The 20083-nt window shown below is 41.5% G+C and overlaps 1 protein-coding gene across 3 annotated transcripts in view; it reads left to right on the forward strand.

The window, feature by feature from the left end:
- slc35d4 (solute carrier family 35 member D4) overlaps nucleotides 1-20083 on the forward strand; it is a 155569-nt gene that overhangs the window by 57557 nt on the left and 77929 nt on the right. For all 3 annotated transcript variants that reach the window (XM_080194459.1, XM_080194461.1, XM_080194460.1), the window contains exons 11-12: nucleotides 8807-8841; nucleotides 12114-12183. In XM_080194459.1, coding sequence (XP_080050585.1) covers nucleotides 8807-8841; nucleotides 12114-12183 — 105 coding nt within the window. The remainder of the gene's footprint in view (nucleotides 1-8806; nucleotides 8842-12113; nucleotides 12184-20083) is intronic.

Raw genomic sequence — 20083 nt, forward strand, 5'->3', positions numbered from 1 at the left:
TTCCTTCCCTTTCTTTTTCTTTCTTTCTATTCTCATGATCCTGCACAGCAAGTGGAAGGCTATTTATCATAAAGACTGAAGCAGCCTGGCCTCACTGAAAACCTGTTCCCAATGCTCCTTCCAACAATGACCGCCAGATAGAAATCGCTAACATGAAAACTCTCTTCACTTGCCTCCTTGTTAAGCTTTTTGTAGTCAGTCAGCAAAGGAGACCAAAAGTTGATCTTTCCTCAATTCTAGATTTATTCGTAAATGCGTAGTTCCTAACCCTACAATCCACCACCGTTCTTCTTGCCAACCAAATAAACTAAATCAAATTAACGAAGGGACAAATTAAAATGGGCAGCTCCTAAAAGGAGGGAACTGCCCGAAACAAAAGACAAACTGGAAAGGAAATTTAAAACATCAAATCAAAATGTGATTAAAGAGATCATTAATGCACCCCAGTCCCTGCACTGCCCAGCGGGCACAGAACACGTTACAACTCACCACCAGTGTCAATAAGTCTCTCTTCATAAACGCACAAGCGATCATCCAATAATTATCCTTCCTGCCTATATACATTTAACTTTAATATAAACAATTAACACCCTCACCACCATCCAACCCAGTTTTTGAGATAATTTTGTTGTGGCTTAATTGCTGGCTGAGCACTAAGCAACTAACATAGTTTACAGAGTAGACTGAACCTAATTCATCCATTGTGATGCTGGACAGCTCACTGAGCTATCATAGAAAATTGAAAGTTACCTGTTTACCAAAAATGTTATGACGTTTTTGTGATACATGAGGTACAAATGTAGCAAATATTAAACATAACTGTTTCCTAACTCTTACCACGCTTACAGTAGTTTGTTGTGTTTACAACGTAATGGAAGAACAGAATGGGGAAGAAAACAGGGCAAGTACATGCATGTTTGTAATCATCCCTAATCCGAAAACATTTTATCTTCTGGACTGAAGAACATTTTCACTTTAAGCACGGTTTTAGGTGTGGTGTGACACACAACCTGACATCAATGTAATTTCCTTTCCTCAGACACTTTTACAATGGCTGTACTCCTTCCAACCCCACTCCAGCATCCTGCTGCTCCCTCCTCACCCCATTCTAGCCTTCCTGAATTTGCTGTGTTCTACATATAAGGTTATTGATGAAGGTTTGCCTTCTCAACCTTGCCCCTCACCTGAGGTATGGTGATGTTCAGGTTATATCAGTCGGTGCCCATGGTCATCTGGAACTATGGCAACTTTACCTTTTACATGTAAGGTTTCCATGCCAAAGTTCTGAACCAGACCTCTTACTGTGACCATGGTGCATCACCAATTGTTGACCTCACTGCAGCCTTTGCTGTGGCTTTTCGTTAAATGTATATTAATTGTATTCCAGGTGATGGGTATCAACTAGCCATTTATGTGTGCCCTTTTAAATAGCAATAGACTGAAATTGTATATTTGAGTGATGAGGTACTCGTTTTTAATGTGTAGCTGTATAAATATATGCTTAAAAGTGTGTGAAGATTGACTCCTGTTCTGTCCTTTACAATGTATTTTTAGCAACATTTTCCCTTAAGAGCTTGTCAATATTGGGTACGCTCATTTTTTTAAAATTTTTTTTATCATTTGTATCATCACCGCCATTTTGGTGTGTATATACTTCTGGTGCCTTCTGTCTGTTTCTCCAAAAGGTGGGGGGATAGGACAAGGTGAATTGCTCTTGCAGTGAGCCGACATGGATATGATAGGCCGAATGGCCTCCATTCCATGACTATTCCATATTCCAAATATTGATTCTTGCCTAAGAGTGCTGGTTCTCCAGAGCCATTGCAACAACTGTATAATGTCTATCCTGTACAATTTAATGACAGAGTAATTAGTCAGTGACTTGTAATGTTTGCTTTAAATTACACCAACTTACATCCTGCATTTTAGGTTTAAAATAAAATGAAAATGTAGACCTACAGTCAACAATCACCAGCCGTTCAATTAAGCTCAGTTAGGTCATCTTTTGAGAATTGTTTTGAAGTATTTTAAATTATCCTTCCATGACCAGTATTTAGTGTGGCCCTAATTCAGAATTGGCCCTCATCCACTGAGTATAGCTCTTTGCTTGAATTTTGATGAACTGAAGTGTACCCACCATTGGGAAATGCAGATAGTATAAACCATAGGGGAAGCAAAACTGAGAGGTCTTAGTTGAAAAGCATGTAATCTATCAATCCTTATTAATGTCCAGTAATTTATTAGAACATGATTCTCATGTCATTGGCTGCAGTGCAATGAGCTGTTTCTAAAATAAATGGTCAGTAATTTTGAAGAATTTAGTAATTAATTTGTGAATGAGCTATTATTAGTGGGGAAATATGTTACATTTTTTCACTTGCTGGATAAATGTTGGAAGACATTGCATCCAAAAAATGGATTAGCTGTATGTTTGTGGGTCAGTTAACGACAGTAGCTTGGTTATATTCTTACAACTCTTTTTGTGCTATGTGGCTGTTTTTGGGGAAAAAGCTATTTTAATATCAGAAGATATTTACACACTCACAGCACCACTTTAAAATGCATAGATGCTACATCATGGATATAAATCATTCAACTCAATTAATCCATGCCATATTTTACCCTCTACACAAGGTGACACAGTGGTTAGCACTGCTGCCTCACTGCGCCAGTTCAATTCCCAGCTTGGGTCACTGTCTGTGTGGAGTTTGCACATTCTCCCCATGTCATTGTGGGTTTCCTCCAGGTGCACCAGTTTCCTCCCACTGTCCAAAAGATGTTCTGGTTAGGGGCATTGGCCACACTTAATTCTCCCTTAGTCTATCCAAACATGCTCTGGAGTGTGGCGACTAGGGGATTTTCACAGTAACTTCATTGCAATGTAAGCCTACTTATGCCATTGATAAATAAACCTAAACAAATGTTACCAATTGTATTTATGCAATCTATTTCCATACATCTTCATAGAAATACTTAGAAGTTACTACACTTCCTCTTCAAGAATTTCTCAACATTCCATCCAATACCATCCCATGAAAACAGTTATATTGCTTTATGAACAATAAAAGCCATCATTTGGACAGTTTATGCACAGCACTTACAATTACAAATTATTGAGTCCCTAATATTGGAAAGATTGTGATGTGTCCAAAGAAATAATTGAATATCCAGAATATAGTTTGTCTGAAAGTTCACTTCCCTATAATTACTCGATCAGAAAATTACCACTAAGGTCAAATCTTATAGACACCTGCCCTTGATACAGTATAAAGCTGATAGAAATGCGATAGTAGCAGTTTGCCTTCACATGTCCTGTCTTATGGCAAAAGTAACATTGATCAATCATTGCAGATGTTCCCTGGTCCAAAATAACAATACTATGAATCATTTTTATCTCCCACACTGCCATTTCCACTGCTCTGAGAAGCATCTGTCTTTTCAATTCTACTGTCTATCTCATAATTCAGGGTCACCTACCATCCATAAATTATTTGCACTGATTATCCTGTGTCCCAGACAAGGCTGATGCCAGTGTGTCCCTTAAATTATTTGCAGCAAGTTAGTCTCCCTGTGATCATTACTATGCCGATCACTATCACTTTTCTCTACAATTTTTGTGTGGATTTGCAAACAAAGATTTGCAGTCAACGATATGTTTGTGGGACAATTTGTAACCATCATCCAAAGCTGCTACTTCCCTTACTTTAGAAATTTGCAATCTTCTGGGTCGGACAGAAGAACTAGGAGCAGGAGTGAGCAAGGGTTTTTGATAAGAGAGGGGATTAAGGGTTATGGGGAGAGGGCGGGAATGTGGAACTGAGCCACGACAGATCAGCCATGATCTTATTGAATGGCGGGGCAGGCTCGAAGGGCTAGTTGGCCTACTCCTGCTCCTATTTCTTATGTTCTTATGTTCAATTCAGCCCCTCGAGCCTGCAACACAATTTAGTACGATCGTGGCTGATCTCATTTCGGCTTCATCTCCACCTTCCTGCTCTCTTCCCATAATGCTTCATCCTCCTATAAATTAAAAATCTATCTATCTCCTTTAATTTGTTTAGTGTTTCGACGTTCACCTCATTCTGGGATAGAGAATTCCACACGTTCACAAGCCTTTGAGTGAATTAATTCCACTTCATTTGTTTTAAATCTGGCTCACAGCCTAAAACTATAGCCTCTTGTTCTAAAATGTCCCACAAGGGAAACATCATTTTGCATCTACCCTGTCAATCCCCTTTAACATCTTATACACCTCAATTAGATCTCCTCTCACTCTTCTAAACTCCAACAAGTATAGATCTAAACTGCCCAATCTCTCTCCATTAGACAAGTCCTTCAACCCTGGAGTCAACCTAGTGAACCTTCTTTGAACTGCCTCTAATGCATTTATATCCATCCTTAAGTAAGGGAACCAAAGCTGTGCGCAGTACTCCAGATACAGTTTCATCAATGCCCTGTACAGTTGCAGCAACACTTCCCTGCTTTTGTACTCTATTCCATTAGCAAGGAATGCCAAAATTCCATTTGCCTTTCTTATTATTATCTGAAGTACTAACTTTCTGCAATTTGTGCACTAGGACACCCAGATCCCTCTGAACTGAAGCATTTTGAAATTTCTCTCTATTTAGATAATAAGTTGACTTTTTAGTCCTCAGACCAAAATGGATAACGTCACACTTATCCATGTTAAATTCCAAATTTTGGTCCAATCACCTTAGCTATCCACATTAATTTGTAAATTTCTTATTTCTCATTGCAAATTGCTTTCCCATCTATTTTAGTGTCTTCTGCAAATTTGGTTAAAGCGCATTCTATTGCATCAAGGTGGTAAATAGTTGGGGCCCTGAGGACCAAACCCTGTGGCATAGCACTAGTTACTGTTTACCAATTGGAAAAAAAAATTCTCCATTCAAAATTTCCCCATTCTCTGCTTTTTGTTGGTTAGCCAATCCTCTATCCAAGCCAATATATTATCCCCAACCTCATGAAATCTTACCTTTTGTACTAATCTTTTGTACAACACCTTATCAAATGCCTTTTGTAAGTCCAGATACTCTACGTCTATAGGACCCCCATTATCCACTTTGCTTGTTACATTTTCAAAGAACTCCAGCAAATTAGTCAAGTACAATTCACCCTTCATAAAACTATGCTGACTGTGCTGAATTGCGTTTTGACTTTCCAAATGTCCTGTTACTATTACATTACTAATGGATTCCAACAGTTTCCCAGCAATAGTCATTAAATTAACTGGTCTGTAGTTTATTGCTTCCAGCCTTTTCCCTTTTTCCAATAGCAGCGTTACATTAGCCATTTTTCAATCCACAAGGACCTTTCCAGAATCCAGAGAATATTGGAATATTATAATCAATTCCTCCATTATCCCTGCTACCACTCATTTAAGATCCTAGAATATAGACCATGAGGCCCCGGGGACCTGCCTACCTTTAATTCCAACAGCTTGCTCAGTACATTTTCCCTGCTAATGACAATTATTTTAAGTTCCTCCTTTTCAACAATCTCTGCGTTACCTGGTACGATTGGAATGGTTCTGGTGTCCTCCACTGTGAAAACAGAGGCAAAATATTGATTTAGTGTCTGCCATTTTTATGTTCCCCATTAACTCCAGTCTCATCCTCTAAGGGACCAATATTGACTTCAGCTACTCTTTATAGAATATTGTGGTATCTGTTTTCATATTTTGTGCTACATTTCTTTCATAATTTACCATTGAACTTTTTATTATTGTTGTAACCCTCTGTTGATCTGTCAGGCCTCGATTCTTAAAGAATGCTGCTTCTAAATTCATCTAGTAGCAACACCCTCTCTTTTCAAGATTTTCATCAGGCTTCATTACCCTATATGATCCAACAAACGTCATTTAATAAGTACCACAAAAATCTTCGCGTTATTGAAGTTTATAGCATGGAAACAGGCCCTTTGGCCCAACTTGTCCATGCCACCCATTTTTTTACCACTAAACTAGTTCCAATTGCCCGCATTTGGCCCATATATATCCATCTTACCCATGTAACTGTCTAAATGCTTTTAAAAAGACAAAATTGTACCTGCTTCTTCTACCTCTGGCACCTAATTCCAGACAGTCACCACCACCTGTGCAAAATAATTACCCCTCTGGACACTTTTGTATCTCTCCCCTCTCACCTCAAACCTATGCCCTCAAATTTTCTATCTTCTCTTTATCTCTCTTTGCAATTTAATGATTTCTTTTCTTTTTAATTCACAGAATCCCTATTCTACAGAAGGAGGCTATTTGGCCCATCGAATCTGTACTGACCACAATCCCACCCAGGCCTTATTCCTGTAGCCCTGCATATGTACCCTGTTAATTCCCCTGACACTAGGGTCAACTTAGCATGGCCAGTCAACCTATCCCACACATCGTTTGGATTGTGGGAGGAAACCGAAGCACCTGGAGGAAACCCACGCAGACACAGAGAGAAAGTGCAATCTCCCCATAGGCAGTGACTGAGGCCAGAATTGAACCTAGGTCCCTGGCACTGTGTGGCAGCAGTACTAACCACTGTGCTATCTTTATTCTCCGAAATGCATCTTTTTCTCTTACCTTTGGAATTCTAAATCATTTTAACATTTCCTTCTTTCTCAGTTCAAGTTTTTCACATCCCTTCAAGCCATCAGTAATGGACATTTTCGATAAATACTGCAAAGGTTTTCTCGGCCCATAGATTTAAATTGTGCAAATTGTGTCCCTGATTTGTCATGATCACTTTAGAGATTGATAACTTTTAAAAATAAATTACAACTTCCAGTTACTACCTGAACCGATAACCAAAGAGGATTTCATGCTTTAAGACATTTACTCTAGCAAACAGACTAAAATGGGCTGTTGACTGAACACTCTTTTTGAAGGCAACTTACCCTTTAAAGTACAGAGTAGAACTTTTAACATAACCAAAAAATGTCCACTATCAGGTGTCACTATTGCATTACTCTGCCCTTTAAGTAGGCATTAAATTCTCCCAGAATCAGTCTAAAATTATTCTTTCCATTTCCAGCCTGGAAACTGTTAAGTCCAGTTGAAGGGTCAGTCATGAGGGGACATAGGTTCAGGGCCAGAGGCTGGAGGTTTGGGGGGGTAAGTGAGGAGAAACTTTTTTACCCAGAGGGTGGTGATGATCTAGAATTTGCTGCCTGGGGAGGGTGGTAGAGGCAAGTTGCCTCATATTCTTTAAAAAGAACCTGTATGAGCAATTTGCACATGATAACATTCAAGGCTGTGGGCCAAGTGCTGGTAAATGGGATTAGATGGGAGGTCAGGTGTTTCTCACATGTTGCTGCAGCCTTGATGGACCTCTTCTACCCAATATGATTCTATGAAATGTCTTCCCTTGAGACTGATCTCTCTAGCTAAATCTAGGCAAATCTTCCAGCCTTGTTTTAATTCCCCAGAAATTTGTTCTTTCCAATCCAAGTGTGAGTTTCCTCTCGTGTTCCTGCATGTTAAACGTCAGCATCTTGCCGCCAATAGCTGCTGTCTCGTCATGTGTCTGTGATATCCAGTGATGTCACTGGCAGTGGGTGTGTGTTTAGAACCAGGTGACATGACCTATGAATAAGGAGCAAGTCATTTAGGAGTGAGATGTGGAGTAAGCTCTTCGCTCAACAGGTGGTGAATGTTTGGAATTCTGTGTCCCAGAAAGCTGCGGAGACTCAGTCATTAAACATGTACAAGATTGAGATTGATAGATTTGATTGACTTCTTAAAACATCAAGGGGATGTGTAAGAAAGTGGTATTGAAGTAGAAGATAAGCCATTGAATGACAGTAGGCTCAAAGGGCTGAATGACCACATTCTCCTATTTCTTATATTCTTGTATTATAGGAAAGCCTATAACATGATATCACAATGGCTTCCTTGTACCCTTCCCATTTCAAAGCCCACCCATATGGCAGTGTGAATCACATGGACCTTGTATACAGGTAGAAATACTGATTAGCTATCCTTGAGAGCCTAATTCTCTTTCATCTTGGAAGGAAATGAACAGATTAAACACATTTGTTTACAAACCAACATTCTCAACACTTTTCTGGGATTTGGAGACTTGGTTTATTGATTGTTAGCAAACATGCTGCTGCTGCTGTCTCCAAATGTGTAAATCTTGCACTTTCTTCCCAGTAAAACAGTCTGGGCCCCTGTAATCTCGTTTACAAAAAAACAAGATGTGAAGATGCCGGCGTTGGACTGGGATAGGCACAGTAAGTAGATTCTCAACATCAGGTTACGATCCAACAGGTTTGTTTGGTAACACGAGCTTTCGGAACGCTGCTCTTTCATCGGGTGAGTTATATGAGTCCTGATGAAGGAGCAGCACTCTGAAAGCGCATGTTACCATATAAGCCAGTTGGACTTTAACCTGGTGTTGTGAGATTACTTACTAAACAAAACAAACCACCAGACTTGTTGTCAGGCACAATTTAGAACAGCTCACATAGCCCACTTCATTTTACCATATATTAAAGACACTCCCAAAACATAGCTCATAATTGTAACAGGTGGAAACAACCGTTGTAAACCTATCTAAACCATAGTACTGGTGGGAAAGTACTATTTTGTTTAGTCTTACATCTCTGAGCCCCTCTGTTAAGTAGAAAATATTTCAATGCCTGGACTAGCCCTACATCTTTGCTTCCCAAAGTATTGTTTTACTGCTTAATCAAAACAATGACCGAATGAGTTATGTGACCATACAGTATGGCTTTACTTTTGCTTCATAGCAAGTGAAAGAATTGTTTTGCAACTTATTTATCTTCTCTCTGATTACAGTGTGGTCATATTGATCTTGGCAGCTCACCCTTCAGGTACATGTACTGTTTTATTTAAAGCAACTGGCATTTTAAGACTAATGTTGGCAAATGTTCAAAGTTTAGTTGAAAAAGCCTTCATTGTTCAGCGTCTGGAGGAGGGAACCGAGTGCAGGGTGTCGAAATTTGCTGATGACACCAAGATTGGGGGAAAGGCAAATTGTGCGGAGGGTGTGGAGAGTCTGCAGAAGGATCTAGATAGGCTGGGCGAATGGGCCAGGAAATGGCAAATGGAATTTAATGTTGGCAAGTGTGAGGTGGTCCACTTTGGTAGGAAGAATGGTAGGAAGGACTATTACTTATGTGGCGAAAAACTGCAGCAGGCGACGGTGCAGAGGGACCTCGGGGTCCTTGTGCATGAGTCGCAAAAACCCAGCTTGCAGGTGCAGCAGGTGGTCAGGAAGGCGAATGGGATGCTGGCCTTCATAGCGAGGGGGATTGAATATAAAAGTAGGGAGGTCTTGCTGCAGCTGTATAGGGCATTGGTGAGGCCGCAGCTGGAGTACTGTGTGCAGTTTTGGGCGCCGCACCTGTGCAAGGATATTTTGGCCCTGGAGGGAGTGCAGAGGAGGTTTACTAGGCTGATACCGGAGTTGAGGGGGTTGAGCTATGAGGAGAGGCTGAATAAACTAGGCTTGTACTCGCTAGAGTTTAGAAGAATGAGGGGAGATCTCATTGAGACGTATAAGATGATGAATGGGATGGATAGGATAGAGGTGGAGAGACTCTTCCCGCTCAAAAAAGACAGTAGGACTAGGGGGCACAGCCTCAAGATAAAGGGGAGGCGGTTTAGAACGGAGTTGAGGAGGAACTTCTTCACTCAAAGGGTGGTGAATCTCTGGAATTCTCTGCCCGTTGAAGTGGTGGAGGCTGCCTCGCTAAATATTTTTAAGAAGCGGGTTGATGGGTTTTTGATAAGAGAGGGGATTAAGGGTTATGGGGAGAGGGCGGGAAAGTGGAACTGAGCCACGACAGATCAGCCATGATCTTATTGAATGGCGGGGCAGGCTCGAAGGGCTAGATGGCCTACTCCTGCTCCTATTTCTTACGTTCTTATGTTCTTATGTTCTTATGTCTTGATCATTGGTACTTGCTTTTGTTACATTCTCAAAATACCCTATTTACCTTGCCTTAGATTCCTGCAGTGCTTATTTTAAAAATTCATAGGGATTTAAGCATTTGCATGGCACGGATTTTCAACTTGCTCACATCATGCATCACGAAAATCACGAAAGAGAAATGAGATTGAAATGCCCCCAGCATGGGCAAATTTCCCTCCCTCGTTTGGCAGGATAAATCCAGAGAGAATATTTCCACTCGGGGAAATATCAAGGAGTTGTTGAGGTAAATAACGTGGATACAGCAATGTGGTTGACTCTCAGTTGCCCCCTGAACAAGGGCAACTAGAGATGGGCAATAAATGCTGGCCACCCAGAGACACCCATGTCCCACAAATGAATTAAAAATATACACTTAAGGGGAAAGCTAAGTAAGTGTTTGAGGGAGAAAAGAATAGAAGGTTATTGCTTTTATGTTTAAATGAAGTAAGAACAGTTTTGTGTGGATCATTAAAAGATGGCATGATAACATGACAATGGTCATACTTGGAGATGAATATGCAGATGCTACAAAGTCTTAGAAAATGCTGGATATATTCCAGTCAGACAGCATCTTGGAGAGGGAAACAGAATTAACAATTCAGGCCAATGATTTTTCATCAGAACTAGGAAAGGTCAGAAATGTAGTAGGTTTTAAGCAGGTGAAAGGTGTGAAAAAAAACAAAAAGGTGGATGTGTAAAAGGATGGAAGGCACGGGTGATTAAATGATTAAAGGGATGATAGACGAATGGACCAAGTAAATAAATGAAAAATGTATCTAGAAAAAATGTGAATGGCAGAATGATGAACAATTGCCACCCAAAGGCAGAAAAATAAATCAAAACCACAAAGGAACAAACTGGGGTAGAGGTAACGATTTGAAATTGTTGAGCATGAAAAACTGCAAAGTGCCTCATTGAAAGATGAGAAGCTGTTACTCGGACTTACATTAAGCTTCACTAGAATAGTGCAGGAGGCCAAGGGCAGAGAGATCAGTATGACAGCAGTTGTATTAGTGTAGCAGAGGAATGAATTTGATAAAGCCTTGTCTCGCCACGGGTTATTTTTGACTCAGAGTGCTTGTCGTTATCAGTTATATGAAAGAAGGAAAGGTATTTAATTCTCGAGGTAGGATACCTGTTTGAATTTTCTGGAGGATTCATGAACAGGGACTTGGATGAACCAGCGAAAGGTGAGAACCATTTACATAATTTCTCCAGGGTTCCTGCCAATATTGTACGAGGAGAAACCCCCACGCTCCATCCCTGAAAATTCTGGGCCATGAAGTTTTTTTCTACCAGGTTACATTTTGATTCAACTTCCGAACATGTAAAATTACAGTGATAACAGAAAATACACAGTAGTAGTTAATTCCCTTTTATTGCTCTATTCTTCACTTGTATCTCCATGATAACAGAATCATAGAAGACCCACAATGCAGAAAAAAGGCCATTTGGCCCATTCAGCCTGCATCAAAAGCAATCCCACCCAGGCCTGAAACCGTAACCCCATATATTTACCCTGTAATTCTCCCTGACACATAGGGACAATTTAGCATGGTCAATCAACCTAACCCGTACATCTTTGGGGTGCAAAAGGAATGATGTGGAGATGCCGGCGTTGGACTGGGGTAAACACAGTAAGAAGTCTGACAACACCAGGTTTAAGTCCAACTGATTTATTTGATAGTAAACTCACAGGAAAGCTTGCGAGTTTACTATCAAATGAATCGGTTGGACTTAAACCTGGTGTTGTCAAACTTCTTACTGTGCAAGAGGAAACCAGAGCACCCAGAGGAAACCCACACAACATGGGGCAAATGTGCAAACTCCACACAGATAGTCACCCAAGGCCAGAATTGAACCGGGTCCCTGGTGCTGTGAAGTAGCAACATTACCCCTGTGCTGCCCAAGTAACAAAGACATCCACATTCTATGTTTTGAATATTCAGTTTTGTGCTACATAGTAGCAGAAATAAAGCCATATCTAGAACGATTCCAATAATGTGTCTCAATTGTGCATTTTTAAGGACCAAAGAAAATAATTTTCGCACGCTGTGGCAGCAAATTATCATCTCATGTTATAAGCCTCTTATTTAATAAGTGTGCTATTGATATAAAGACTTGAACGTCTACTCACTGTTTTTGACAGTTGTCCTTTTTTTCTCTCAGGTGATGCTTCTGGTGCTTTGGAGTTCCCACACCTCTACTCTTACCAATTTCATGGTGGCTGTTGCGCAAGGTAATGAACTATTTGTCATCTTGTTTTCACCAACATTGACATGCTGGTTCTTTCACAAATTAGCTCTTCTTTCCACATACAACAACTCAATTGGTGATCAAAAGTGGAATTCCCCTTTTGTAGATAGGGATGTAGAACTTTGTTGCTGTGTTTTCTTTGAAGAACATACTGTGAAATTATTACTAGTGATGTTCCAGTTCTGGCCCTTTGTATTATATTTGATATATTGGGGGGAAAAGTGTGCTCCCTTTTGCCATGTTACGATGGCGATCATAAATTGATCCAGCACACAGTGGAACTGTGGCACAGTGGTTAGCATTGCTGCCTCACAGCTCCAGGGACCCGGGTGCAATTCCTGGTTTGGGTCACTGTGCGAAGTCTGCATGTTCTCCCTGTGTCAATGTGGACTTCCTCCGGGTGCTCTGGTTTCCTCCCACAGTAAGACGTCTCACAACACCAAGTTAAAGTCCAACAGGTTGATTTGGTAGCAAAAGCCACTAGCTCTTGGGCCTCTGACCCTTTGTCAGATGAGTGGAGAGTTCTGATCACAAAATCCTCTGTTTGTGATCAGAACTCTCCGCTCACCTGACAAAGGGGCAGCACTCTGAAAGCTAATGGCTGTTGCTACCAAATAAACCTGTTGGACTTTAACCTGGTGGTGTGAAAGTCCTTACTCTGTTTACCCCTGTCCAATGCTGGCATGTCCACATCATTCCTCCCACAGGCTAAAGATGCGCAAGTTAAGTTAGTTGGCCAAGCTAAATTGCCCCTTAGTGTCAGGGGGACTAGCTGGATAAATGCATGATCTTATGCAGAAAGGGCCTGGGTGGGATTGTGGTTTTTGCAGACTCGATGGGCCGAATGGCCTCCTGCTGCACTGTAGATTCTATGATTCACGGAAGAGGCCATTTGGCCCGTTGTGCCTCTGCCAACTCTTGGATGAGTTATCCAATTGATCCCATTCCCCTGTTTTTTTTTCCATGACCCTATAATTGGGCATTGATTTTACCCCCTCTTGAGCGTATTTTATGTCATAGATATGGCAATTTCTTACTTAAGATTCATGGCACAGTCTTGAGATATTGACCCAACTAATAAGTCAAACAGACAAGTTGGGACTGAGACAACTATTCAAGGCCTCAAACAGTATTTACTGTGTATCAGTTCAGCATGAAATTCCCAAGTGTGTTTTATATAGCATTAGCAGATGTGAAACTGAAGTTTTCATTCTGGGGTGGATTCAAAACTGAGTCTCAGAGGAAAGACTGTGAACTTTGGGTAATTTGTTGGGATAAGATAATCAGGGACTCATAAGAATTTGAGGAACGAACTTGTGTCAAGTACACAAACCTGGTAAAAAGCAGGAAGCTGTCTTTGTTATGCAGGTTATAAAGGAAAGTCTTCTAATTCACATTCACAATCTATCTTCACTATCCCATAACTATTCATTGGCCATTGATGGATCTAGATTCTGCAGTCTATTACTGCTCCAAGTAATAGAGTGTGCAGAATCTAGATCTGTCTGTGTCTGCAGAATAATGATGCTGCCAAATTTGTATGATTTGTAATTCTTCCACTGGGCAGGTTTTGATCCCATCAAACCACTGCAAGTCACGATTTGAACGCAAGAGATAGATGCAGGAGTAGGCCACAAAGCCCTTCAAGCCTACCCTGCCGTTCAGCATGATCATGGCTGATCTATGACGGCTTCAGCTCCTTCTCTGTGCCATTTTCCCCATAGCTCTTTGTTCTTTAATCTATCAAATATTTATCTAGGTGGCTTACACTGAGCTGCCAACAGATGACGCTAGTTGAAACCCCTAAGTTCTTTGGAGAGTCCTACATGTCTGTATGCCTCAAAGTTACGGATTCCAATTCACTTCCTGCACCTGGGTGGTGCACTAAGGCACACATTCATCTGTTTTCATAGCTAGTTATTCCCGGAACAAGTCACTAGTCTATCACCAGGAGCTTATAGCCATCAAGCATAGCTCACTGGGAGTCTCCCCTCTTACCACCAGCCACTGGCATGTTGGGAAGGGCTTGCAGATTGGCACATTCAACTTGTTTGGTCACGTTATGAATGTCACATTCCTTGGCCATCAAGCCCTAGGATGGGACTCAAACCCGGAGGTTCTGGCACAGAGGCAGGGACACTACCCGCTACGCCACAAGACCTCAGTTATGGACACATGGTCTTGAAGAGAAAAAAAATTGCAGTTGGAGACACTTGTGTTGTCTGAGTCCTATGTCGAAAAAACAAATCTTTAATTTGTTTGCAACGATAGAGTTCCAAGACCTGTGATGAGAAATAGCTGGAACCATCAGACAAAAATAATACTGGGGCAGAAAGTAAGCTATAGAATGATTTACATTTCAATCAGTGGATGAAGCACACCAGGAAGAAATGGTGGCTACACTGGCAAAACTCTGTTTTTCTGCCATTTCTCCTTTCCTGTTTTGCCAGCAGTTGGGTTTTTACTGAAAGAAAATATTCCTCAATAATGTTTACTGACATAACAGCAAAATTTGGAGTGTTTTTCTTTCCTTTCTTTAGAGCACCCTTGAAAAAACTCAATCTCTGGCAGCAACCAGTCTTTTTATTTATGTAACTCGTTAACAAAGCAAAGCTTCACTCACTTTATAATCCTGCTTTTGAAAGCTGTACAGAAATGGTATCTTACAGAGGGATCGTTTACTGCACACTTTACATGACTTCTCAAAAAAGAGTTGTTATGTACCACCTTTTGTCAAAGTTCTGCTGAAGGCCAAGGAGAGAATTTACCCATATTCTATAAATTTACGTAAAAGTAACAGTGGAAGCATTTGCTTGTATCGAATGAGAACAATATTCAGATAAAGGCAAAATACTGCAGATGCTGGAATCTGAAACGAACAGAACATGCTGGAAAACCTTAGCAGGTCTAACAGCATCAATGGACAGAGCATAGGGCCAAACTTTTGTGTCAGGATGACCCTTGTCATCCAGACTCAACATTGGCTCTATCCTCTAGAATCTTGGCTTCAATTAAAAGTGTTCCTGCTGCAAGTCTTGTGGAAATGTTGAACTGGTCCATTCAGTGGACTAATGCTGATCACTTTCAGAACATGGACCTCCATTTTCTTGCATTTCAAGTGTTTAGTCAGCCATTGGCAGCATTGTAACTTCTCAGTCTAAAGCTTGTGGGCTGAAGCCCCAGTTCAGAAACTTCAGCACAGAATGTTGACTGACACTCTCAGTGCCACACTGAGGGAGTGCTGCAGTGTTCGAGTTGTTGCCTTTTGGATGCCCCGTCGAACCAAGCATTTGTCTGCCCTTCTGGCTGGTCATGAAAGATTCCTATGGCACAGTTTCAAAGAAGGGCAGGCATCTTATCCCATGATGTCCTGGCCAATATTTATCCCTCGAGCAACATCACTAGCAGCTGATTCGATTATATGGTTGTGATCACAATGCTGGTTGTAGGAGCACGCTGTGCATAAATTGGCATTTCCTAAGTATTTTATTTGCTGTAAAATGCTTTGGGATATTGTGAGTTGTGAAAGGTGCTATGTAACTACAAGCCTGCTCATCTCATTCAGAGGAAACTGTGTGTTTGACAACACAATCAGCCAACCCTCATAAAATGGATGCTGATTGAGAGTGTGCAGTGAGTAAAGGAATGAATGTTGTACAGATATGCTTTGGGGCCACTAAAGCTACAGGTTTGTTTGCAGCTCCAACCTGAGCTGATACTGTACAGCAACTTCAAAAAACAATTTAAAATTTTTACTGTTGATTTAGCTTCATTTCCAAAGCAAAATCAAATGAACAATTCATTTAGAAGGTGCTGAAAATTGGCCTGCAGGACAAGCAAATTATATCCAGTTTCTGCAGCACAGGTTCTCTCTCTTTGGCATAAGCATTTTCCTGAGTAATCTTAACCTAAGGGTGTATATGTCTAATATATTTTCCAAAAGGCCTATTCGTGTGGAAATTCTTTCATGTTTGTAATTCCTACTCAGGATCTTTGTAAGTTATTTTTACAAAAACCATTTGAAAATCCAGACTTTCTGTAATGCTTGCTTTTATGTTTCAGAAACCATAAATCCAATGCCACTACTAAACTGAACTATTTCATTGAATTTTATCACCTTTTTTCAATATCCAATTACAAGGATATTAGAAACATAGAAGATAGGAGGAGGCCAATGTGCCCTTCAAGCCTGCTCCGCCATTCATCACAATCATGGCTGACCGTCCAATTCAATAGCCTAATCCTGCTCTCTCCCCCTAACCTTGGATCCCATTCAGCCCAAGTGCTATATCTAGCCGCCTCTTGAATACATTCAATGTTTTGGCATTGATTACTTCCTGTGGTAATGAATTCCACAGGCTCGCCACTCTTTGGCTGAAGAAATGTCTCCTCATCTCCGTCCTAAATGGTCTGCCCCGAATCCTCAGATTGTGACCCCAGGTTCTGGAATTTCCCACAATCCTCCCTGCATCTACCCTGTCTAGTCCTGTTAGGATTTTGTAAGTCTCTTGGATTCCCCCTCATTCATCTGAACTCCAGTGAAAACAAAGCTAACCTAGTCAATCGCTCCTCATACATCAGTCCCGCCATCCCCAGAATCAGCCTGGTAAACTTTCACTGCACTCTCTTGAGAGCAAGAACATCCTTCCTCAGAAAAGAAGACCAAAACTGCACACAGTACTCTAGGTTTGGCCTCACCAAGCCCCTATATAATTGCAATAACATATCCCTGCACCTGTACTCAACCATTCCAGTGAAGGCCAACATGATTTCACATGTTCCATTAACTCATCAAAGTGGCTATTCTTGATGTGTGACTTTACATTAGAAATGTTGGCTAGCTATTTCATCACGGAACGCATTAGAGTTATGCCCAATCCTGTCCCTACTTGATCACGGATGTACATTTTCTCACTGAGGTTGCCAGGTAATAATGGGACCAGGAATCCTGATGACTCGTTCTTGTTCGAATGTAGGATGTTTAAGTTTATTACGGGGCTCTAAATGATGCCTCCAATGCTCTGACAATAGCTGGAATTAAATCCGCTGCACTTCGATTCATTTGTGGGACCTAGGCTTCGCTGGTTAGGCCAGCATTTATTGCCCAACCCTAATTGCGCCCTGAGAAGATGATGGTGAACTGCCTGCTTGAACCATTGCAGTCCATGTGGTGTAGGTGCACCCACCATGCTACTATGGAGGAAATTTGACCTTGTGACAGTGAAGGAATGGTGATATATTTCCAAGCCAGGATGGTGAGTTGTTCATAGAAATCATCATAGAAACCTTACAGTGCAGAAGGAGGCCATTTGGCCCATCAAGTCTGCAACAACAACAATCCCACTTCAGGCCCTATCCCCACAACCCCACACATTCACCCAGCTAAATCCCTCTATCCTACACATCCCAGGACGCTAAGGGGCAATTTAGCATGGTCAATCAACCTAATCCACACATCTTTGGACTGTGGGAGGAAACCAGAGCACTGGAGGAAACCCATGCAGACACGGGGAGACTGTGCAATTTCCACACACAGTAATCCAAGCCGAGAATCAAACCCAGGTCCCTGGAGCTGTGAGGCAACAGTGCTAACCACTGTGCCACCCTGCCGCCCTTTTTTTTAATTGTTGGAGGGGAACTTGCAGGTGATGGTGTTACCTGGAATCTGCTGCTCTTGTCATTCTAGATGGTAGTGGTTGTGGAGTTGGAAGGTGCTACTTAAGGAGCCTTGGTGAAATTTTGCAGTGCATCATGTAGATAGTACACACAGCTGCTACTGTTCACTGGTGTTGGAGCGAGTCAATGTTTGTGGAAGGGATGCCAATCAAGCAGGCAGTTTTGTCCTGGATGGTGTTGAGCTTTTTTGAGTGTTGTTGGAGCTCTGCTCATCCAAGCAAGTGGAGAGTATTTCATTATACTCCTGATTTGTGCCTTGAAGATTGTGGATAGGGAATTGGGGAGTCAGGAGGTGAGTTACTCGCTGCAGGATTTCTAGCCTCTGACCTGTTCTCATAGTCACAGCATTATGTGGTTAATCCAGTTGAGTTTCTGGTTAATAATAAACCCCAGAATATTGATAGTGGGGGATTCAGCAGTGGTAATGCCATTGACCACCTTAGGGTGATGGTTAGATTCTCTTGTTGGAGATGGTTGTTGCCTGGCATTTGTGTGGCATGAATGTTATTTGCTACTTGTCAGCTCAAACCTGGACATTGTTGTGTTTGGGCATCGACTGCTTCAGTATCTGAGGAGTTGTGAATGATGAAATAATCAGTGAATAGCCCCACTTCTGACTTTGATTGATTGATTGATTTATTAGTGTCACAGTTTGAATCCTGCCACGGCAAATGGTGGAATTTGAATTCAATTAAAAAAAAGTCTGGAATTAAGGATCTACTGATGACCATGAAACCATTGTTGATTGCCGGAAAAACCCATCAGGTTCACCAATGTCCTCTAGGGAAGGAAATTTGGCGTCCTTACCTGGTTTGGTCTACATGTGAATCCAAATTCAAAGCCATAGCAATATGGTTGACACTCAATTGCCCTTCAAGGGCAACTAGGGATGGATAATAAATGCTGGCCAGCCAGCAATGCCCATGTCCCAAGAACGAATAAAAAAAAACCGTATTAGTATACAGTGAAAAGTATTGTTTCTTGCGTGCTACACAGGCAAAGCATATCGTACATTGCGAAGGAAAGCAGAGGGTGCAAAATGTAGCATTACAGTCATAGCTCGGGTGTAGCAAAAGATCAACTTAATGCAAGGCAGGTCCATTCAAGAGTCTGATGGCAACAGGAAAGAAGCTGTTCTTGTGTCAGTTGGTACATGACTCTTGTATCTGTTTCCCAATGGAAGAAGGTGGAAGACAGAATGTCCAGAGTCCATGGGGTCCTTAATTATGCTGGCTGCTTTTCCAAGGCAATGGGAAGGGTAAATAGTGTCACTGGATGGGAGGATGGTTTGATGTACTGGGCATTGTTCACAACGCTTTGTAGTTTCTTGTAGTCTTGGTCAAAGCACGAGTCATACCAAGCTGTGATATATCCGGAAAGGATGCTTTCAGTGGTGCAGCAGGAAAAGTTGGTGAGCATCATAGTGGACATGCTGAATTTCCTTAACCTCCTGAGAAAGTAAAGGGATTGGTAGGCTTTCTTAATTAGAGCATCAGCATGGAGGCACCAAGACAAATTGTTGGTAATCTGGGCAACTCAAAACTTGAAGCTCTCGACCATATCCACTTCATCCCCATTGATGTAGACTGGGCACGTCCTCCACTATGCTTCCTGAAGTCGATGACCATCTCCTTCGTTTTACTGGCATTGAGGGAGAGATCATTGTTGCTGCACTAGTTCACCAGCTTCTCTATCCTGTACTCTGTCTCATTGTTTGAGGTCCAACCCACTATGATGGTGTCATTGGTAAACTTGAAAATTGAGTTGAAGGGTAATTTAGCTGCACAGTCATAGGTGTAAAGGAGATACAATAGGGTGCTGAGAACACAGCCTTGTGGGGCACCGGTATTAAGGATGATCGTGAAGGAGATTTGTTGCCTATCCTTACTGATTGCAGTCTTTGGGTTAGGAAGTTCAGGATACTGTCACAGAGTAAAGAGCCAAGCCCTTTGCCAAGGAGTTGGGAGATGGCTTTTGTAGCAATAGTGGTGTTGAAGACTGAGTTGTAGTCAATAAATAGAAGTATCTTAGTTAGCCAGGTGTTCCAGGGTTGAGTGCAGGACCAGGGAGATGGCGTCTGCTGTGGACCTGTTGCAGCAATAGGCAAACTGTAGTGGATCCAGGCAATCTGGGAGACCAGAATTGATTCGTGCCATGACTAACCTTTTGAAGCACTTCATAATGATGGATGTCAGAACCACCGAGTG

Source organism: Carcharhinus amblyrhynchos, chromosome 8, assembly GCF_965287045.1.
Source record: "Carcharhinus amblyrhynchos chromosome 8, sCarAmb.v2.hapA, whole genome shotgun sequence".
NCBI classification, from domain to species: Eukaryota; Metazoa; Chordata; class Chondrichthyes; order Carcharhiniformes; family Carcharhinidae; genus Carcharhinus; species Carcharhinus amblyrhynchos.